The 23,116-nt window shown below is 44.3% G+C and overlaps 1 protein-coding gene across 2 annotated transcripts in view; it reads left to right on the plus strand.

Moving 5' to 3' along the window:
- CCDC93 (coiled-coil domain containing 93) overlaps positions 1 to 23,116 on the plus strand; it is an 85,824-nt gene that overhangs the window by 30,534 nt on the left and 32,174 nt on the right. Inside the window, exons 7-11 of one of the 2 annotated variants that reach the window (XM_004589347.2) lie at positions 2,587 to 2,687; positions 10,739 to 10,775; positions 12,389 to 12,481; positions 12,668 to 12,715; positions 13,787 to 13,873. In XM_004589347.2, the coding sequence (XP_004589404.2) occupies positions 2,587 to 2,687; positions 10,739 to 10,775; positions 12,389 to 12,481; positions 12,668 to 12,715; positions 13,787 to 13,873 (366 nt within the window). Of the gene's footprint in view, positions 1 to 2,586; positions 2,688 to 10,738; positions 10,776 to 12,388; positions 12,482 to 12,664; positions 12,716 to 13,786; positions 13,874 to 23,116 lie in introns of both variants that reach the window. The other variant, XM_004589346.4, reaches the window with a different exon arrangement.

Raw genomic sequence — 23,116 nt, forward strand, 5'->3', positions numbered from 1 at the left:
AGTGACTATCTACTTGAAAACTTGTCTTCAAAAATAATAACAATAATAATTTAAAAAGACTTAAGTAGAGGCACATATCTTGCTTATTGATGCTGGAATGTACTATTGTAGTGGCCAACATTGTGGGCCAACCAGGGGTTAAGCCCCCAGTTCTGACCCTGCCAACCCCTGCCAGGGCAGTCCTGACTGCTGTGTGCCTGTCGAGTTTCCTGCTAATGCATCTGAGACGCAACAGGTGACACCCCAGCCACCCATGTGGGAGACCCAAAGGAGGTCTTGGCTGCCTTCGGTCTGGCCCAGAGCTGACTCTTTGAGGAAGGTTGAAGAGCCTTGGTCTCTTCCTCCTTATGATGTTCTGTCTTTCAAATAAATAGATAACATCTCTTTAAAAATATACTAGTGTAAAGATGTCCGTTCTTTCCAAAGCATTCTACAAACTTGGCATGATGCTAACGAAAATCAGTTTTCTACAATGAACTTACCCTAAAATTCATTTGGAAGAGAAAATGTGTATGAACACCCAGGAAGGTGATAGGAACAGAGACGATGGACAAACATCAAGTAAAAGTAATGAAGGGGATGAGATTTGGGGGTATCATGTGGAATCTATCCTAGATAGAGGTCATATCGGAATAAGATGGGTAAACTGATAATGTTGGGAGTATTAATTTTCCATTAAGGTTTTACTCAACAAAAATGATTAAATATTAAAGATTAACTAATTATAGGGTAATTATAAACTGTAAAATAACATAGAATTTTTGTGTTATAATCCCTAGGCTAAGAAGTAAAATATAAAATCTGGAAATATTTTAGGAAAAGTTGTCTATACATTTGATTACATAAAAAAATAAGCATTAAAGGACCAAAAAAAAAAACCTACCAAATTGAAACGAAGTTAAGTGACAGTAGGTTGGTTGAAAGTATTTTCTATGTATCTAAAAGAGGATTAGTATTTGTATTATGCAGTAGTTTTAGAAATGAGTAAGAAAATGATACATTGATTGGCAGAAAATAATCAAAGGGTGAACAAGATAAATGACAGGGAAACAAAGATCTCCAGCCTTAGTAACAATTTGGAAAGTCAAATTAAAACCATGAAGTGTTTTGTACACTGATGAATGTGTAAGGTTCAAAACATTTTTATTATTTATTGTTGCCAGAAAAGTGGAAAACAAGTAGCTGGACACATAAGTCACAGTTTTTAGCTTTGTTGGTTCAAGTTGTTTCCCTGGTTTCACTTCTAGGTTATATCCCATTAATCCATATGTAAGCATTGTTTGTAAGAACTTGGAAATAGCCTGCATGGATCTCAGTCAAATGCCAAATGAACTGGAAAACACTAAGGAATATTACATCTGGTTAAAAAGAACGAAGTAGAGTTTTGGGCAACTTTATTTCATGGAAATCTGTACTGTTAAGCAAAAGCAAAAAAAAAAAAAACCTGGCATGCAACATGTAGAATCCATTCTTTCATGTAATAAGAACCCCTATGCTATCCACTTTAAGATATATGTTTGTCGTATAGTTGTAACATATGTACACACCCAGGCAAATGTCTGGAAAAATGCACAGTTAGCAAACTGACAGAGGTTCCTCTGGAAAATGATGGATGAGGCCAAATTTCTTTTAATTCTGCCTCTCTGAAAACCCTTGAGATTTCCATTATTTATATTATGAAATTAAACTTTAAAGCAAATGCGTATAAAATCCAATGAGAAACTGAGAGAACCTTATTACTTTCAAAAGTTGTTAGAAGTTCATTAGTTTTGCTTACCAGAAAGACAGTGGCTTTTCCCAAAGAAGGGATGCCAACCAGCCCCAACAGCACTCACTTCCTTATCAATAGAGTGAGTCCTCTGTTTACAAAAACTTTTTTTTTTTTTTGAAAGATTTATTTTTATTACAAAGTCAGATATACAGAGAGAGGAGGAGAGACAGAGAGGAAGATCTTCTGTCCGATGTTTCACTCCCCAAGTGAGCCGCAACAGGCCGGTATGCGCCAATCCGATGCCGGGAACCAGGAACCTCTTCCGGGTCTCCCACGCAGGTGCAGGGTCCCAAATCCTTGGGCCGTCCTCCACTGCTTTCCCAGGCCACAAGCAGGGAGCTGGATGGGAAGTAGATGGGAAGTGGAGCTGCCGGGATTAGAACCGGCGCCCATATGGGATCCCGGCGCGTTCAAGGCGAGGACTTTAGCCTCTAGGCCATGCTGCTGGGCCCCAAAAACTTTCTTTTTCAGTGAATCCCGATTGCTCTTATAACTTAAAAGTTAAGAGCGAAAGACTCTGGGCCCTCTATTGTTACTGAGCCTCTTTACCTCCGTGGGGCAGGAGCGTTTCCATTTCTGTTTCACATCAAGGAGGGTGTGCATCATCTCAGGGACCCAGAGGTTCAGGTCATCATGTCACCCAGAGCATTTGGACACCTGCCTCTGGGCCTTCAACCCAAGAAGGCAGCCACCCTGCCTGCCCTCTCTGTTTCTGCAGCAGGACCTAGAGGGCCAGGCAGTGACAAGGAAAAGGCCCCTTCCCTCCGACCAGCGATCTTCTCACACTTAGTAACTTGGCTGTCTTTTCCACTCAGGATGTTTACAAGCCCCGACGGAAATACAAACGCCAACAGGGAGCAGAGGAGCTGCTGGATGAAGAATCTCGAATCCATGCTACACTCTTGGAATATGGAAGGTAGTAAGTGGGACCCAGTCTTGGTGTCTGTTTCATAAAAACACTTAAGAGAAACACTGATTTAAGAGGCTTCCTTTAGGTTAGCTTTGTTGGCATCTACTTGATTAAGTTTACTATTTGCAGCCATGAGATTTCCAACATCAGGGTCTTTTCCTCTGTGGTGTTGATTGACCCAAGGTCACTACATGATGCTCCAGTTCCTTTCTGGATGTGTGCCTGTAACTGTGCACCTAGCCCTGCCCTGTATGGGGCATTTGCAGAAGCTGGGGCTTTTCTGCCTCTCTCCTTAGAAGGATGAAATGAATCTCAACAGTTTTACTTAGAATTAGAACTTCAGTTCCCTGTGCACATGACATGTTGGCTAGGAAAGTAGAAAATTTAGAAGTTTTGTCACATCTTAAAAACATCTCAAGTTAAAAAAAAAATCCCAAACTCTTATTTCATAACTCCAGTTTGTACTTGAGTAAACCTCACAAGGATGTGTTTCTCTCCACGGGAATTTTCAGTCAGCACGAGGTATTAACCTCGGTTTTTGTGTGTCCTCCGCTTAAGGTGACTGATCCCTTCATGTGAGTACTCCCTGTGCTTGGGGAGGCTGCTGTGTGCTGCTCTGCCTCACTGCCCCACTAACTGCCCTGTTCAGTGAGCATCTCATATCTCCCCTCTCTAGAGAACTGGAGGGAATCAAAAGGAAATTAGATTTTCATTATTATAGCTTCCGAAGGAAAGGCGATTACATTTGTCTTTTGGTGACACAGTAGGGCAAAGTCTGTCCTACCTAAAAGTAATGACTGATGTGTTTCGAAGGAAGTTGGACCATTCTGGTCCCTAGACAAGTGTGATGACTGCCTGCCCTGAGTCAGGTATCACCAGGACTAGCGGTGTATTTCAGTGAGCCCAGTAGAAATGAAAATTCAAGAAGTATGTTAAGAATTATTGGTGCCAGTTATTTAGTAAGAATATTAAGGCATCAACAGCAATCAAATGCAGAACTTTCTTAAGTTTGGAACCCTATGTAGCTGAACAGGTCACATGTGCATGAAGCCAACCCCAGGCACCATGGTGGTGATCGTGGTGATGGGTTGGAGTCTGTTCCAAGCCTCATGTTCAAATGGGCAAGGGGGAAACAGGACTCTTCTGAATGACACAGGTCTCGGTGCCAGGTAGAAACTGGTGGGATGTGGAAGGTCTTAGTTTGTACTGTTTGTGCCTCAGTTTTTTCCATTTGCATGGAAAATTAGCTGTTGCTGGAGAAAGAGTCAGTTTGCTAGCCTCCCTGAGGTTGTATTCATAACATCTCAGTACTTTGGTGTTGTCATCCTCAGTTTCATGTGTGCTGTAAGTGGTAGTCACTTTTACCTTGTGAAGGCTAAGTTGATTCAGAGCGTGCCTGCACATCCTCAGGGCTGCTTGTTGTAGTTTGAGGCCAGAATATGGCCAGGCCCTCTGTAGACATAGGTGCAAGGCAGTTTTTATTTGAGACTTGTGAAGTTCTGTGCGTAATAGAGAGCAGAGTGTCCTGTCAGTCTTCTAGCTGGTGAGGGCATCCTAACCTCTGATTTCTAAGCCTCAGTTAGATTTTGGATGCAGATTACAGTTTGTTTGTGGTTTTTTTGTGTTAGAATAAGGATTATTATGTTGTCGTTTTGGCTATTGTGACAGGAGAAGGATGAATTATGGGAGGTGGGACAATGAATAGTTAGGGTTTTCTGTGACTTAGCTCATTTTCCTCTCAGAATTATAATGACACTGTTCAGAAAGTCAAAAACAATAACAACAATAACAAAAAGCCTTACCCAAGATCATTAAGAAGCTCAGACTGGTCCTTGAGTCCATGCCATTATCATTATCTGTATTGTTTGAGTTTCTGCGGAGAGTGGCTTTTTAGGCTCTTGATTTTAGGAAGATAGTTCTCATCTTTGTTGTCTGATCTGAGATTAAACAAGAAGAAACTTGTGTTAAAACTAACAGAGCAAATTGCATATTGCATAAAATTCGGCCAATCTGTATTTTGGGCCTTTCCACTCCTTTCCACTCTGTCTGGCCATCTGACTTTTTTTGGGGGAATCTAGTCAGTGCTTTCCCCTATATGGAGATCTTTCCCATTAAATGAGGGTTATGTACTGAAATGTATGTATAATGTAAAGACATTTGGAGCAATGTGTCCCCTGTGGAAGACATTGGGGACTAGGTTACTGTTAGCTGTCACTTTGTTGTGCGTACCGTTACTATCACCAGCAGAGTATTCAGTACTGAAACACCCTTGCATACGCCTTTCAGGGTCACCTCGGGGTTCTAGCCTACACCTCCCCATCCAGTTCTCCTTATCCCTCTGGACGCTTCAAGAGGAACACCAGCCTTTCCTCTAGCATGTGTGTTGGAAGGCCCACCCCATCATCTTTCCCCATTCTACAAGGCCTACCCTCTGTCCTTCTAATCCCTCTATACTGGGATAACACTCTGGAAGAATTTCACTTCCCACCTCCACGGCACCACAGCGTTAGGAATCCTGATCCCCCAGCTGTTGTCAGTACTTTCCACTTTGCCTCACCTCTTGGTGCAAAGAACGGTAATATTTTGACTTCTAGAACAATAAGGCCAAAAACTTTCTTTGAAGTCAGAGGTCACTAGCCAGCTTTAATGCTTTCTGCTGTGAAGTGTGCATTCCAGCTTCAGCCTTTATTGACCCTCAGTTGCTCAGAGATGAATGCCTGGGTCTCGGGGTCATGTGGAAGGCCTTAAGGACTGGGTATCTGCTGGAAGCGTGTTTGGTTGTATTTTTCTAAGTGTTATGATTTAGAAAAGCATGACTCATCATTCTGATGGAACACTTAAACACAATTGTAACCCTGTATTCTTTCTATTTTGTTTGGTGTCCAATCTGATTTTAGAGGCTAACTTTAACACTTGCTTAAGCTGTGAAACTGCTTCCGTGGGTAAATGCATTTTAAGCACTGTAAATTTAACTTGCAAGTGGAATTTTGGAGCACAACTACTAAAATGCTATTTTTGGCATATTCTGCAGTAATTAGAGGCTTAATTTTGAGTTGCCTTAAAGTCATTCTTTAACTAGGAAGACAAATATAGTGTGTCTCCTATTCTGTTAGTGTTCTGAGTGATGCAAAAACCTATGACAGGTTCTTGGTGGGTGTTAGTCAATTTGGGGAAAAAGAATAGTTTACAGTCCTTGGTATTTAAATATTCTTTATACTCCTGTCTTGTTCTGCATTTCATGTAGTTATATAATTGTCTTAATTGTAAGTGCCTGGGGCACTTTCTTTTTTTTTTTTTTTTAAAGATTTATTCATTTTTATTACAAAGTCAGGTATACAGAGAGGAGGAGAGACAGAGAGGAAGGTCTTCCGTCTGATAATTCACTCCCCAAGTGAGCCGCAACGACCGGTGCTGCGCCGATCCGATGCCGGGAACCAGGAACCTCTTCCGGGTCTCCCACGCAGGTGCAGGGTCCCAATGCATTGGGCCGTCCTTGACTGCTTTCTCAGGCCACAAGCAGGGAGCTGGATGGGAAGTGGAGCAGCCGGGATTAGAACCGGTGCCCATATGGGATCCCAGCGCTTTCAAGGCGAGGACTTTAGCCACTAGGCCATGGCGCCGGGCCCTGGGGCACTTTTTAAAAAAGATTTCTTTTATTATTTTTTTTTGTTGTTTTTGGAAAGTCAGATACACAGAGAGCAGGAGAAACAGAGAGGAAGATCTTTTGACTGCCAATTCACTCCCCAAGTGGCCACAAGAGCTGGAGCTGAGGCAATCCGAAGCCATGAGCCAGGAGCTTCTTCCAGGTCTCCCATGCAGGTGCAAGGTCCCAAGGCTTTGGCCCTTCCTGTATTGTCCTCCCAGACCACAAGCGAGCTGGATGGGAAGCAGGGCTCCAGGATTAGAATTGGTGCCCATAAGGGATCTTGGTTTGTGCAAGGCTAGGACTTTAGCTACTGCAATACCACACCAGGCCCTGGAGCACTTATTTTTAAAGGTTAGTTTTCTAGAACCGTGATGTCCAGTATGGTAGCCACTAGCTCTCTGTAGCTTTTGAACAACTGAAATATTTCTGCTGTGGCCCCCAGATTTGAAAATGTGTGCTTGCTTTAGCTATTAGAAAGTGTTTAAGTATATTTGTAGCAACTTGGGTATATGAATGTACATTAAAAATTTTGTATACAATTCCTGGGTCCGGCGTGGTGACCTAGTGACTAAAATCTTCACCTTGAATGCGCCAGGATCTCATATGGGTGCCGGTTCTACTCCCGATGGCCCCACTTCCCATCCAGCCTCCTGCTAGTGGCCTGGGAAAGCAGTAGAGCATGGCCCTGAGCCTTGGGTTCCTGCATGAATGTGGGAGACCTGGAACAAACTCCTGGATCTTGGCTTTGGATTGGCACAGCTCTGGCCATTGTGGCCACTTGGGGATTGAATCTTCCTCTCTCTCTCCTCCTCTCTGTATATCTGACTTTGCAATAAAAGTAAATAAATATTTTAAAAAAATGTTTTATATGCAATTCTCATTGTATTTTGAAGTATCCTGTTCTAAGAGTTGTGCATCCTTAATTTAAAGATCAAGTTCTAGGCCTAGGGTCGAAGAACATGAACTGAGTGCATAGGAGGCCAGAGGGCTGTTGGTGTTGGCAGTATTAACTGAAGAATCAGGAAGTGTGGAGGCATGAGGCCTGCATGTCCGAGCTGCTGCTTGGGAGAAGGGAGCAGGGCAGAAGGGACAAGGGAAAAGGGGGATTTTAGTATAGCATAGCAGGACTGGGAGGGATGAAAGAGGTGCATGCTTCTGTTCCTGTAAAAGATGGTGGAGGCTACCCTGCTCTCCTGGTGCAGATGCAGCTCTCAGGGCCACCAGGACCAAATGGCAGAGTGAGACATGTGTGACTGGAAGACTGGGAACAGTTGTTCTTGTATTACATGTCACGTAATGAAGGAGGCTTTACAAACTCATCTGGACTCTTCATTGATTCAGCAAGCATTTATTGAGTGCCGGCAGGCACTGACATAGACAGTGCAGCTTCAACAGCCAATGAAACTGAACAAGAAAGGTTCAGAGCGGCGTTGTTCATAACTGCCACAAAATGGAAAGAGTGCACAAGTCAACTGATGAATTAACAAAATGTGTTTTTTCTTGAGAAGTAGGATTTTTTTTTTTTTTTTAGCCGTTAAAGAGGAATGAAACATGGTATGGATGAACTTGGAAAATATGCTCAGTAAAAGAAGCCAGATGCAAAAGAGCACATATTGAACAATTTCAGTTATATAAAATGTCCAAAATAGGTAAACCGTGGAGCTATAAAGTCCGTCAGTGGTAGCCTCAGTCTGGGGAAAGAGGGAATTGGAACCAACTGCTAATAGCTGTGGAACTTCTTTTCTGGGGTGGTAGAACTCTTCTGGATGTAGATCTGATGGTTATGTCTCACACACACACACACACACACACAGAGTGAATACACTAAAAACCACTGAGATACACACCTGTGTTGTTTGTATTATACCTCAGTTTCAAGTGTTAGAACTAAAAGTGAACAAAGCACATTTTCTCTCTTGAGGAACTGGACAGACGGGCCCTGAGATTTACACATTACAGGTCGTTAGTGAATACCACCCCGTCAGTACATTGGTAGTATAAACTCAAAAGCACACAGTTGGAGAGCTTAACTTCATTTTGTATGATCAGGGTCTTCCTGGGGCCAGCGTTGTGGCATTGCAAATAAAGCTACCACCCACCATGCTGGAATCCGATAAACGTGCTTATTCGATTTCCAGTTATTCCATTTCTCTTGCAGCTCCCTGCATATGCACTTGGGAAAACAATAGAAGATGACCCAAGTAGTTGGGATCCTGCTACCCATGTGGGAGAACTGGGTGTACCTCCTGGCTTTTGCACCACCTGGGAAATAAACCAGAAGGGAGATATCTCTTTGTCTCTCCCTCTGTAACTCTGACTCACATAAATAAATAAATCTTATAGACAAGTCTTCCCAGAGTTTTTTTCTATCATCTAGAAGTAGATGGGACCAGGGTTGAGCTACTCGGGTTTAATTGCTTACTCTTTATTCAAGGTCCCTGGGCTTTAGGGGTGAGGGTATTCTGCTAAGGATCTCCACAAGTTAAAGTCCTAGGTTAAACCCCACAAGTTAAAGTCTATGTATTGGTCAGGGTCCCCTGGTTGAGAAAAACAACCTCCCCCTAGTTTCAGTAGAAGGCATTGATCACAGAGGTCGATGGAAACTAGGCTGGTACAGAGTTGGCTCCTAAACCTCATGTGAGCACTGGGCCGGAGCTGGCTTTGCTGCCACAGTCAGGAGCTCAGAGAATTAGAAAGCCTGTGGGCTTAGCTGCTGACAGGGAACCACACTGTTTCTGCCAGAATTAGAAAATTCCTTCTGCAAAACTGGGAAGCCACTGCTACGGCTGTTTACCCTAGAGGCAGGCTGCTCCTGCTGCAACTCTCCACCAGCACAGTGTGTCCTTTGTGCTGTCTGTCTCCCCACGTTAAAGTGGGGAGATGCCTGCAGGAGCTTAGGTGCAGGAGGGTATGAGGCCGGTTATTTCCCAGCCCCTGCAAAATGCAGAGAGCAATAGCAATGAACCAGGTACACAGAATCTTCCACTAGATCCTTTATGAAATTTGTGTGGAGACCCAAAATTTAATTTTGTGCTAGATCTGCCACATCTTAGGCCTATAGATGGTTGCCTGATGGGGGAGGGGAGCACACCACCCAGCAGTGACTTCTTGTTGTCTCCAGATTCATGACAAGTTATTGCAAAGCCAGCCAATACTTTTGACTCATTGATTTCTGAATTTTTCACTTACGTTGAGTGTATTCACTTAAGAAATATTGGAGATTTAAAATATAAAGTTGAAGTACTGGTCTTAAGGAAATACAACCAGACAGTTGAACCTAATTGGCATCTGGCAAACAAGGGAAGGAAGATATGGGGAATGGACAGACCAGGGCCACACGTGTGTGTGTGTGTGTGTGTGTGTGTGCGCGCGCGTATGTGTATGTGTGTAGGGTACTGCAGAGAGGAGGCAGTTTAAGAGCTGAAGGGGGTGGCAAAGGACAAATAGAGGGCGAGGGGACACAGTTCGGCGTGTACAAAGGGCTGTGTTCATGCAGGGGACAGAATAAGGAACGTGAGCTGCTGGAAGTGAGGCTGAACAGATGTTGAACAAGACAAACTTCTGTGAAGCTGCTGAGGAAGAAGTCCTGTCTTCTCAGGAGGGAGAGGAGTATTGATAAACGTACTCAGGCCAATGAGATGTTGGATAAGGAATGGGCTGGAGGAGTGGGAGGGGAGTGAGGCAGAGGCCTCAGAACCCTGGAGGCAGTGCCTGAGCTGGGGCACAGTGGAGTGCTCAATTGGTTTTTCTCAGAGTTGCATATACCATGATTTCCTTGCAAATCACTTGAAGGCGTGTGAAACTGGGTGTTTTACATTACGCTTTTTGTTTTAGGCTGAGTGGTTTCTGTATTGTTTGCTTTTTTTAAAAAAAGCATAATTATAGCCAAAACGTCATTTAAATTGAGGTGTATTGGTGCTTTTCTTTTCAGCTAAGACTGTCTGGGGTGAGCGCACAGAGTTAATGGCATTACGCTTGAGTTACGTTTGTTGACAATCAAAATTGTGCTGAACTCAAGATTATTGACGCTGCCAGTAGTGATCTCGGCTTCAGGAGAAACTTTCGCATTTTTTAAGCTAGTATTTCTAAGGCTCTTAACTTATGATTCTGGAATAAAATTCTTGATTCAAACAGTAATGATTACTCGTAAGGAACATGCTGTAGTGTGTACTTTGTAACGTTCCCATTTGTAGAATTCGTAAAGCAAAGGAAATGGCTGGCCCTTCATTCAGAAAAACAGCGCATCAGGTGTGTGATTAGGCATTTGCAACATTTTCTCTAATCACCAAGTAGCCTAAATTGTTTTTGTTTTGTTTGGTTTTGCATAAAAAATCAACCAAAATTTGTTTGATTGAACTTATTGTGGTTTTTAAAAGTAATTGAATTTCTCCCCTTTCTTTGTGACCTGCAGGAGATACGGATTTAGCCGCCAAAGCAAAGCAGGGAAGGTAAGAAAGGCGTAGATACTGGGAGAGAATACATGACATTCAAAGGCTGAAGCAAACTTTCCCCACTTCTACCTGGTCTGGGCTTCGTAAGCTGCACAGCAGCTCCCTGGGAAGCCCAGGAGGAGCAGGATGTCAGGGCTGTGAGTCACCCCACCCTGGCCCCTGGCCACGCCTGAGTGAGAAGGATGTGCTAGGCCCCTGCATCTCCATCCTGCTGCCTCCGCAGACTGAGTACCAAAGCCAGGGATTCATCCTGGGACTAGAAGTCAGTGGCCGTGGCAGGTCATGTGTCTAGAGTCTACCAAGGTCAGACTTGCAGTTTGGAAAATGTGACAATGAAGTCTCTACTCTCAGGGTCCCAGAGACTGCCCGATCTGGTGAGAGATACTGTGGACAGGCAGCAAGACAGAACCAGGTGACCACAGTGGGGGCAGTAGGAGTTACTCATTTCTGTGTTTGTTAGTGCTCTTAACTGTTGGCAGTAATGCAAGCACTTAAATCTTAATGTGTCAAATCTTTACTATATTCCAGGCGTCCAATTAAGGCTCTCCATGGATTTGTTTTCATTTACTTCCCTCCATGTAGAAGGACTCATTTCTGTTCTTTGGGTCAGAGAACTACTGAGAGAGTCTCAGTGATTTGTCCGAGGTCACGCAGCCTTAAAGAGCCAAAATAAGAATTTGAGCTCCGGTCCATCTGACTGCAAAGTCTGCTCATGGCCATCGTAAACACCCAGTGCCAGCCACAGTGGTCATTGGTCGGGTAGAGTCCTACAACTTGAGATCTGTTCATGAGCTCTACTCCCATTCCTGCCAGTCCCCAGATTTCCTTGACTAGGGCACATTCCTGCATTTCCGGCTCCCCAGTCCCACTGTGTTTCCCGTGATGGTTGCTGTCCCAGTCCTTGCCGGACAGCCTCTGTGATCAGAGTCATGTTCTAAAGCTAGGCTGACTGAACCTCCCCTCCACTGTGTGACTTTAAATAATTTAGTTGTGTCTTACTTCATAGCATCTAATAAAGGGGCATTCATTGTACCTACCTGGAAGAAGTTTTGTGAAAATCAAAATGTAAAAGATTTAGAATTATCCAATGTGTAATAAGAATTTAGTAAGCATTATGTATTACCTTTATGAGTTCATTGGCATTCAACCATGTATTGATTATGATATGATCTTGTTTGATTTTCTCACTATTTTCACATTTGCTTTGCATTCACTACATAATCATTTCCTCCAGATCAGGATTATTTTCTGTATCTGAATATGATATGCAATAGTTTGATGTATACAATTTAATTGATATGTCATTTGAGTCTGGAAAGAAGGTATATGTGACTATGTTCTGAAATAATGCATTTTGGTTATGGCAGGAAAATCCATGAGATGCCCATAAATAGTATTCTAATTGGACCTGTCGTGTCAGATGGCACACTTGAGTTGAAAGGCTGTCCCCTGCAGCTCTGTCCAGCACTTAAGGTCTGAGGATGTTTCATGGGCAATGAGAGACTGTAGAAAAGCATTCTAGAGTTGGGATGATCCAAGTAGAATATCCTGTGGTCCTTTCCCGTGGCTCGAACTCCAGTGCTCAGCTCTCCTTATGCCTTCCCTTCCAGGCTGAGGACAAGAAAACTACACTTCCTGCAGGTCTGTCAGCTGCAGAGAAAGCGGATGCCCATGAGGAAGAAGAGCTTCAAGCAGCTGAAGAGGTGCATGGTTGATAGAGGCTCTCTGAGGTTTCCATTTAAGTCATTTGCTGCTGGGAGGCTGGGGTGGGAGTGTGGAGATGCGGAAAATAACCATTGAGTTTCACGCTCAAGACCCATGTATACCTGTTGCTCCATTGCTGTGGTTGGAATGCTCACTGCTGCCTCTCCCCATTCCTCTTTCAGCAGCGTATCCAGTCACTGATGACCACGATGACCGCCATGGCAAACGAGGAGGTGAGAGGACAGCCACTGTTGGGGAAGGGGCCAGGTGGTACTTGACACCAGCAACATCTGCTTGTTTTAAGGAACCTCCTACCAGAGCACACAGCTTCTTCAGACTGCTGTCCTCAGCACCCAGGGCTCCTGGTGGTTAGGGTCTGTCTCCAGGAAGCCTTTCTAAGTATATAGTGCTGCTGTCCACAGGGACCTCCAGCATCAGGGCCTCCCTACAGGGATGACTCCTAGGGATGGAGCACCCGGGGTCACCATAACCCCATGCCAGAGGAGCCGTTGCCACTGCTTCCTTCCCACGCTGTTGCGGAGGGAAGTGGAATACTGCATTTATGGTTGCTCCTTCTACAGCTCAAGCCCTGTGCAGGGGGTTAGCCACATGTCCTGAAGGGATTGCTCCTTTTGAAGGTAGAAAAGGCCCAGATAATCAGGATAAGTCAGGGCTTCTGAGATTGCTTGTTGTGTCTCATTTGGAGCATCTAGCACAGTCACGGGAATAACTTAAAAGAAGCAGCATGAGGCGTTTGTTCTAAGGCTTATTGCTTGGCTGTTGATGAAAACGTGGACAGACTCCAGGGTAGTGTTTAATTCTGAGAATGTTGTCCACAGTGTGACAAAGCGCAGCTCATTCAGCTTTTCTTGTGCTATGAAAGACAAGGCCCCTTGGAGATCCCTCCAACTGAACTGCTGATCTCAGAACCCCAACCATGAAGAGACTGTGTCAGCCCGTAGATTCTGAATAGATTTCATTGCTATTGGAACAGCGAGATTGGCAGCAATTCAGAACCTTTGAACTATCAAAACTGCTTGAGCAGGACCCTCAGAGCATGCCTCACATTGGGGACCTGGGATGGGTGGGAGGATGGGTGGGTTTTTTTTCCTTTGCTTCTCCCCTGACCCCAGATACAGAGGAAAAAATGATGATATTAGTGTCAAAACAATGGTATTATCCACTTTCCTGTAGTCCTTGACCCTTTGTACCCCAATCAGCTAAGTAGGATTGTTAAAAAATAAATAATAATAATAAAAGAAGAAAGACAAGGCCTTGACAGCATACCTTCTGTGTGATTGCAGAGCCGTCTGACTGCCAGCTCCGTGGGCCAGATTGTGGGCCTCTGCTCTGCCGAGATCAAGCAGATTGTGTCCGAGTATGCAGAGAAGGTAGGTGACCCCAGCACTCCAGTGTGTGCCTCAAGGAATGCCCCAAGGATTGATTCTCAAACTTCCCATCCCCTTCACATAGCAAGGAAGGGGTCTGCTTATCATTCATCAGCCATGTTAGCCCACAGTGTGTATACACTGGCTGCCACACAGATAGTAGGATTTGTCCATAGCAGAATTAGCTTTCTTCTGCAGTGCCCATGTTTGTATGAGTATTAAGAGAAAACTTGTCTAGAGACAGTTATCACATCTGATAACCTTGAAGCCTGGGATATGTCACAAGCATTTTTCCTTCTTTTTGGCTTCTTACAAGTCAGGCTCACTGCAGCCATGGGACTGAGGAATGTGGTTTTTTGCCACATAGCGAATAAATCCCATAACTCAGCCAAATCCACGGCAGAAATTTCTATTCTTTATTAGAAGGACTTTCAGGAACAAAAGCCTGAAAGTAATATTTCAGCATTAGCTTTTTCCTTCCATCCTAAGAATAGGCAAAAGGACCTTGACTATTTCCAGCAGGCAGTGATCAGTCACCTTACACATAACTGATTCCGGTCTTGCTGAGATGTTAAGTATCAGTAAAGTCAGATTTACAGAGCATTGTTTCACATTGCTCTTTCTCCTACCATACTCAGTCTGCTTGCTTAAAATGTTGATGTCTGTTGAAACTTGCAGCTTTCCTCTTCTCAGAAGCCTCAACAACCGATTAGTTCTGCCCTGACCCTCTCTGCAGTATTCTGAAGTGACGGCAGAAGACAGTGTCACCTGGAATCCAGAGGGATGATGTACTGTAGGCACGGCAGGCTGCCGTCTCCCACTGCGCCAGGGTCTTGTCTTCCTCAGACATGTCTGGAGGTTCCTTTGTTTCCTTACCCGCCTGGAAACACTTCTCAATGTGGGCTTTCAAATCCACTCTCACAAAATCCAAAGTGCCCACTCTTTGCTTGCTTTTACCACCTGAGAATTATGACACCAATCGAAATAGCATTTCAGACTTGACCACAAAGGAAATTAAGTTACCCTGAGGTGCAGATACACTTGAAAGGCTTGAAGACACAGTTGTAGGAAGAGACTAAGTCAGTGCCCAGCACACACCTGAATGGCAAGTGTGTGGGTCTCTTCCTGCCCTTGAATTGCCACAGCACTGCTCAGCCCTCTGGTTTAGAGTGTGCACTCTGGTGTGACTATGCACTGCTGTTTCTGTAGGGTCCTTGTGTTTTGTTTTTGGACTTGCCCACTGAAAGCAGATAGAAGCTTAAATTATTAAACACACAGGTACTCCGAATAAGAGCACAAAGCAGCAGGCAGGTTCCTTCTCAACCCTCTCCCTGCCCCAGGTCCGGACTCTGCATTTTGCATGTCCGCTTTGCCTCCTTAGCTCCTGAACTTTCTCTTTCTAACCCTTGTACAGTAACCTCTGCCCAGTTCTGATGGCTGAATTTTACTGTCCACCCTGTACTAGTCTCTATCTCCATCCCACCCTTCCAGGAAAGAGTGAAGTTAGAATTTTGACTGGCAGCAATGTCAAATCTCCTAAAAACATATAGTTAAACTTCTCATAGCGAACTGGAGCTCTCCCACTCAGTGCTGCTGTTTGCTTTTTCACTGCATGAGCTATGTAGTGTTAAAGCTGATGTCTTTTAAAACTAAATTATCTTTGAACCCATTTCTGTATCCCAGTTATTGTATATTTGCATGTTATCTTATAGTCAGTTGTAAATATAACAGGTGCCTAAAAGACAGTAGGATAGCACAGCCTTTACAGTGGTACCTTGGCTGCCATCTGTCCCTCCAGCCCCGGGCGATGCTGGTCATTTAAACTGCCTGTGCTCTGCTGTCGCCATCACAAAGTGAGGGTAATGTTGCTTTTGTTTGCAGTGCACTGGCAGATGGGACTCTTCATATCTGTGTGTTATGTGTCCACACACTCACGTTCATGGCTTTCAAATAAACAAACTAATGCAGTTAGAGGCAAAAGGGGTTTCAGTATGACCCAGCAGTTCAAGCTTTGATCATTGGCTGTCTAACCCACTGCTGCAGTAACTGTAGCTCTTCGGACCACCAAGAGAACTGATGATTTCATTTTTCTGTTTACTCCATTTTTACCTGAAAGTTGTCTGTTCGGGACAATAGCCTTTTAGCTTAGACTGTGGTATTTTTTTTCTTATAAATTAAACCAGCATTCTATATTTACATATTTACCACAGAGATGCCAAAATTTCTCAGGTGCTTCAATTTTTTCATTACATGCAAAGGATTTGTGTCTAAATTGTTCTATCTTTTTTCTTTGTTATTGTTTTTCTGTGGGTCTGATAAAGTAGTCCATTATCTTTTACTCATCGTTAATTCTTTAACCTATGTACAGTTCATTTAGTCTAAAGTGCAAATCAGTTTTCTTGTTCCTGTAACCATTTATCAAACAAATTATATTCATTTTGGGATACCTTATTATTACTAAATGGTTAAATAATTCCTTATTTTATTGATTTTTCCTTCTAAATTTTGTCCAAAAGGTGAGGAAATCACAGATAGACATGGGTCATGTTGAGGGATAGAATGGTCCGGGAGAAGAAAGATGAGAGAGAAATGTTTCTACCTTCTACCTTGGATGTGGAAGAAAGAGATTGTCCTCTCTGTTGTCGGGCTGTTTATGAGCCTTGGAAGGGAAGTGGTTACATGATACCACCTCCGGGTCAGGGGGGAGGGATTTTTGATTGACAGGTAGTTGATTGGGATTACATAAAGTGGGAGAGGTGTGGCTTCCAACTCATGACCCTAAACTAGCTTCCTAACTGTCCGTCCCATTTCATTACCCCCTGATAGATTTCCAACCTTTGATCTTAAAGATTTGCTGAACAATGCAGATTATCACATCTTCTGTAACTGCCTCATGCTGATTTGGGACATCTATTTCTGACTAATGAAGAAAAGGGACAAGATAATTTTTGGAGGATAAAGTGTGAAAATGATTTTGTGACCAAAGAGTAAAAGCAGGCTGCTTAGCACAAGTGTTTGGAAAGTCAGTAGGCCTTGGGATATAAAAATTAGGTTAAAAAAAAGTGCAGACTGGGCCCGGCGGCATGGCCTAGTGGCTAAAGTCCTCGCCTTGAACATGCCGGGATCCCATATGGGTGCCGGTTCTAATCCCAGCAGCTCCACTTCCCATCCAGCTCCCTGCTTGTGGCCTGAGAAAGCAGTTGAGGACGGCCCAAAGCTTTGGGATCCTGCACCCGCGTGGGAGACCCGGAAGAGGTTCCTGGTTCCCGGCATCGGATTGGCGCATACCGGCCCGTTGCGGCTCACTTGGGGAGTGAAACATCAGATGGAAGATCTTCCTCTCTGTCTCTCCTCCTCTCTGTATATCCGGCTTTCCAATAACAATGAAATCTTTAAAAAAAAAAAAATGTGCAGACTGCTTTCATTTATAACATTCCCAAGTTCATGCGATAATTAATCCGTGTATCAGAGCATACCTCTGACATACATAACTCAATTTATTTTGGTTCCTGTGAAAACAGTGAAGAGGAAGGTGAAGAAGCTTCCAGATACAGATTTCATAGGCTCTGGGCCAAGTAGCTCCATCTCCCTTTGTTTCCAAGGGTAGCACCCTTCCCAGAATGGGCCAAATTAGGCACCGTTGTGCTTTTTGGTGTTGATGTCTGATATTCTTACTGCATCATGGCTTTCATTTGTATAGAGAAGAAGAATCTAGTACTAAGATTTGCAGAAAACTAGAAGCCTGATTGCATGAAAAATGCTCCGTCCTCCTGTCACCTAAGCCTTTAGGAGCCTGCAGGGTAACAGGGTCTGCCTCTGATGTCATATATGACCATTTTGACTGCTTTAATATTAGCCTAGCTGTTAAATCATTGCTCAGCTACCATCTCCCTAAGACAGGCTTTTAGAACGTTTTGTGGAGCTAGAGACACAGATCTGCCTTGGGGAATCAGAACTTTCTCTTTTGGCACTGTGTAAGATGTGGCATTCAGTTCTTGAAATGGTGTGCTGCCCCCTTGCTTGGCATCTTCCTCTTCAGTTCTTCATTATCACACTACGCGTGCGCATTTGAAGCTTTCCTCTTACGCGAATGTGAGCCACATTTACCTCTACTCTGTAACCTCAGAGCCTCAACAAGCACCTGCCAGGCTCACACTTTACACATGTGGAAAATGAAAAAAAAAAAGCCTGGAGTTACAGGTAAAGAGGTTTAGTAACTTGTCCAATACCATACAGCAAGAAAGCTGCACGTCTGATTCCAGGACTGTCTTTGAAAGCAGTGTTCTTTGGCCAGGTGAAAGCTACTTAGGGAGAAGCAGGAATAGTCTCCTTTTTCATCCTTAATGTTCACCTTCCAGGCTTTGTAGTGACCATGCCTCCTTTAGACTCTGCCATCATCTGAGTGCCATCCTGGGCCGTGTGACATAGGCCAGGGCATGCTGGCAACGTACCACAGAAACAAGGAAAAGTGGAAGCGATGTAGTCCTGGCCCTCACGCACAACCACACCTGTGCTGCTGAACATGGCAGAATGCCTCCGAAGTGTCTGGGTGGCTTCATGTCAGCGAAGGTGCACATCACAGTGTTCTCATTCAGCCCTGTCCTAACCGAAAGCCTGCAGCGTCATCTTCCCTTCCATAGTGACATGTATTTAGATCATCAAGGACTTATTTCTAGAAGGAATTTTTTCCCCAGTAGATTTTGGAAAATTACCTATTCAGCGATTACGAAATACTGGCAGTGCTGCTTCTGACCTTTTCACTCAGAGAACCTTTCTCTGGCAGTTAGCAGCTTTTTATGTTGGAAGTTAAATTGTTGAAGAACTCCCACGAAGTCTCATCAGGTATTTAGAGCCTGCACATGGGCAGGGATGTATGTGCGAAAGCCAGAGCTGAAGGCAGACGATGACATTTGACATCCTCTGTCACGTTACTTTTTACTCTGCTTTGTGATGCAACTGGCAGAGACTGTCTCTTCAGTTCTGTCCCTCAGTATAGCCTGGGCAGTGTCTTATAATGAGAGGACCTCTGTCCAGAGGGATGTGTAAATTGCCTTTGTCAGCCTTCAGAACTAGGAGTTGTAGGGGCTCCAGCAGCCTTAGCACATCCCTCTGCTTTTGGTTTTTTTGTCATCCTTTTCTCTTTGTGGTTGTTGCCTTAAAGGCCTTCTACAGACTGTGAAAGTCTTAAGGCTTCCTCCCCTTGCCTTCACGTAGTTTCCTAAGGAAGCGCTCTCCTTTTTTGCCATGCCTTGGTTCACATGCTGCTCCCCAGGAGTTGTGCCCTGAGATTGGCAGCTGCTTTGAACTAGGGATTGATGGGAAAACATGATTCCTCCAAAGGAAGCGGTTGCTGTTACTAAACCTAAGGATGCTGGGCACACACAGCACTGAGCAGCTCCCTTGTTTTGGTCTCCAGGAAATTCATCTAATTACATTGGATGGAATTGGCCTAAAATAACCTTTTGTTAATATATTGTGTTTCTTCTTGAGGTAGTTACCTTTATGATGTTTTTTTTTTCTCTCATGACTTTTTTTTTAAAGATTTATTTATTTTTATTGCAAAGTCAGATATACAGAGAGGAGGAGAAACAGAGAGGAAGATCTTCTGTCTGATGATTCACTCCCCAAGTGAGCCTCAAAGGCTGGTGCTGCGCTGATCTGAAGCCAGGAACCTGAAACCTCTTCCTCTGGGTCTCCCACGCGGGTGCAGGGTCCCAAGGCTTTGGGCCATCCTCGACTGCTTTCCCAGGCCACAAGCAGGGAGCTGGATGGGAAGTGGAGCAGCCAGGATTAGAACCGGCACCCATATGGGATCCCGGGGTGTTCAAAGAGAGGACTTTAGCCGCTAGGCCACACTGCCGGGCCCTCTCATGATTAAAAAAAAAAAAAAAATCACATAAGAAAACTCTACCACACCTCAAATGCCTGAGAATTGGAAGCTCATCCAGGTCTTCCCGCTCAGGGTCAGGGTCCCACTTCCTGCCTCAAGGATCTCCCTTAGCAAAAGTTGGAATCTGGAGTGGAGCTGAGACGCAAACCCAGACACATTCCAGTCTGGGAAGTGGTCACTCCTGCCCATGCCTTAACCACTAGTCGCAGTGCTCACACCTGCTGTGATTTTACAGCCCTTCCACAATTTCTAGTTAGCATACAAAAACTTAAACTTCATACAACAATTTTGGGAATATTTTAAATCCCAAGCTTGAAGTTTTTTGTTTTTGTTGTTGTTTTGTGTGTGTGCCAAAGAGCTTGCAGAATCAACTCCCTCAACGGGTTTGATTTTTCTTTTTCTGCAAGTGCCTACCAAGTCCATCCTATGCATAGGCAGTGTAGGTATAAGGGACAGGGGTGGGGTTATAAGTAAGAGAGGGTGCTGCTAGGGATGTCCCCAACAGGAATCAAGCAGTATACAGATAAACTACAAAGTGACACAATTAGAATATTTCTGTACTGGATGCTACTAGCTACCTGTTTTGTGTTGGCATTTGAAAATGTCACTGTCTGCCCAGAGGAAAGTGATCAACATAAGTAATATTGAACCTTATTTCCCTGGCAATAATTAGATAGAACTGATAAATTTTTAAATTTAATTTGTTAGTATTGCTTACGTAGTTGAGAGGGTTGCACGCCCATGTAGGCCTCTGGATTAGGTTGTGGGGAGGATTGAGGTATGGAGGAAGGTGGATGGGACAAGTGTTTTAGTTCTCTTATTTTATTCTCCTGGTCTGCTGAGAGGAAGGTAGGAGGACACCTGCTTGCTGTAAACTGCATCAGCACCCGAGGATGGGGACAGTCACTTGATAATGCCCTAGAGACCCCTGTGGGGAAGAACGCTCCCAGGTGCTACTTGAGTGGTTTGTGAGTTCTGAGACATTGTCGGCTTCATTACACCAGGGTTGAGAAAAGCTTTCCAAGGTCTGTTGGCTGGGCAAGTCTACCTTAGTGTGCATCTGTAGACCCAAACACTTGCTGTCAAGTCTGGCCAGGAGAGTGTTCTGTCCAACTTGTTCTGTCCTCTGATGAGGCAGTCAGTGTCCTCTGCTGGCCTAGATGAGCTGGCTGTCTTGTCTTCTGTGTGTATCTGAGTATGTTATGCCCTGCACAGGCATCAGCAACTGAAGATGCCCAGTCCTGAAACATGCATTCCAAGGTCATACCACATATTTTGTGATTTTTCGCTGTGGCCAGGATTTGAGTCCAACAATCTAGGTGGGGAGTCCCTAAGAAACATTGCCTGGGGTGACCTCAGTACAGGGTCAGGTTTGGTCCATTACCTACACAAGTGGACCAGTGGATATACCTGTGCATGCAACTGCCTGGTCATTTCTACTCCAAGCCCCCTCTCTCCTGTGAACTGACAGGTACTACAGCCTAGCTTGGCCCACCTAGCCCACCACAGTCCCAGTCTTCATGCATGCCAGGCTAGTCAGGGCCACTCCAAATAACTCCTATCAGACTCACTCCCATTCCCAGTTTCTGCATGTGCCAGTATGTGTTGCAGCCTAGCTCGGCCCATCCTGCCTTTTATCTGGCTCTAGTCCACATCCATGGGTGCTGAAGCTAAGCTCAGGCTCGTCCACCCCCAGACTTGGCCTACACACATGCCTGTGGATGCTACAGCCTTACCTAGCCCTGTACACCCACAGCCCCAGATCTCACTAGTGGGAGCTGCAGCCTCACAGGTGAGTTCCCAAAGTTCAACTACCAGCCTGGTTTCCAGTCCCAGTTGCCTATAGCTGGGGAGAGCTGAACTTTTTTGTATGTAAATGAGGTGGGATTGAATAAGTGGGAGACTGGAGCCTGAATGGAGATAACCACAGAGGGTCACAGGAAACTCAGCGTCTGGGAGCATCTTTGTAAGTGAATTCAGCCTGAGCTGCCCCAGCTCAGAAAACAGGTGTACCACTTGCTGCGGTTGTTGGCATGCGGAGCTGGGGGAGAACAGGGAGAGGTTGCTTCTCGGGAACCTTCTGCTCGTGCCCACCGAGAAACCCCCGGGTTAGATCAGGTCAAGTGTGGATGTATGGTAGATTTTAAACTTCATTCTGTACTCCATGCACATACTGTGACAGGTATTAGAGCCATAATTTTCTACATCTGTAAGCTCTCAAAGTGCCCACAGTTCATCTTTCATCACTGTATCCCTGTTGCCTGATGCATAGTAAATTTTCAGTGGTTTTTAACAGACTCTGTTTTTAACCTTGACTCTGAAGACATACCCAACAGCCATTAATGTCGATTCCTTTTCGTAAAGTAGGCTCTTCTGTGACATTGTGGAGGATAACTCCTTGTAGACACCTACCAACGGAGGGCTGTACGCTTGTCTCTTTGCCTGTCAGACTAGACTTTTCCTGTTTTTTAAGGGCTAGAGATTTTCCAGTTTTCATTGTGAATCCCTAGTGTTTAGCATGAAGAGGTTTTCCACAAATGTTTGTTGAGGGAAGGAAGAAGGAACAAGAAGATTTTTCACAACTGTTTTCCTCTGTGGCACAACTTAGGCCTTGGAGGGAGCGTGGAAGAGCTAACACTGTAAGTGCCAGGAGCTAGGCTGACTAGACTGACTCAGGTCCCCTTCTGCTGATTGAGTCTGGACTCATCTCATTCTGCTGTTTCTGCTGGCTTTTGTCCATGATACTTTGACTTCTTGTATGCTGTTGGTTTTATTCTTGGATCCCTTATTCCTTGTAAATTTATCTGTGGAAATGTTTTGAGGCCTAGCGTTGAGGTGGTGTTCTAGGGAGAATGTCTTTGTTTCTGTCAAGCACCCGGAGTCATGCCTGTCCAGGCTCATTGTGCAGACTTGCAGGGTTTTTAAGCCTGTGGGTATGTGGATTTAGGTACAGAACTGCAGGAGGGCTAGGCTGTTGGCAATCTCTCTGCAAATGTTTTCTCTCTTACTCCTGTATCAAAGTTCACATAGGTTACTTGTTACTGAATGGGAAACGTTATTCCTTGAGATCTCCGGTTTGGATGAATACCCTTAGGACAAAAGCTGAATTCTCTGAGTATATGTCACTCACACTGTCTCTTACTTTGTGGCCTAATAGAATTTCTTAACATTTCTTCTAGATGCTGTATTTAAAAATAACAAATAATATTTTGCATAGTCCATTTAATGTTTTCAACTGGAAAATCCAACAAAGTACTAGAAACTTAAGCCTGTTTACTTTTGTGGAGAACCTTCGACAACCTTAAGAGGTAGGGATTGTTTGTAACTGTCAGCTTAACATGGTAGCCACACTTTGA

This window comes from Ochotona princeps, chromosome 5, assembly GCF_030435755.1.
Source record: "Ochotona princeps isolate mOchPri1 chromosome 5, mOchPri1.hap1, whole genome shotgun sequence".
In the NCBI taxonomy this organism is placed as follows: domain Eukaryota; kingdom Metazoa; phylum Chordata; class Mammalia; order Lagomorpha; family Ochotonidae; genus Ochotona; species Ochotona princeps.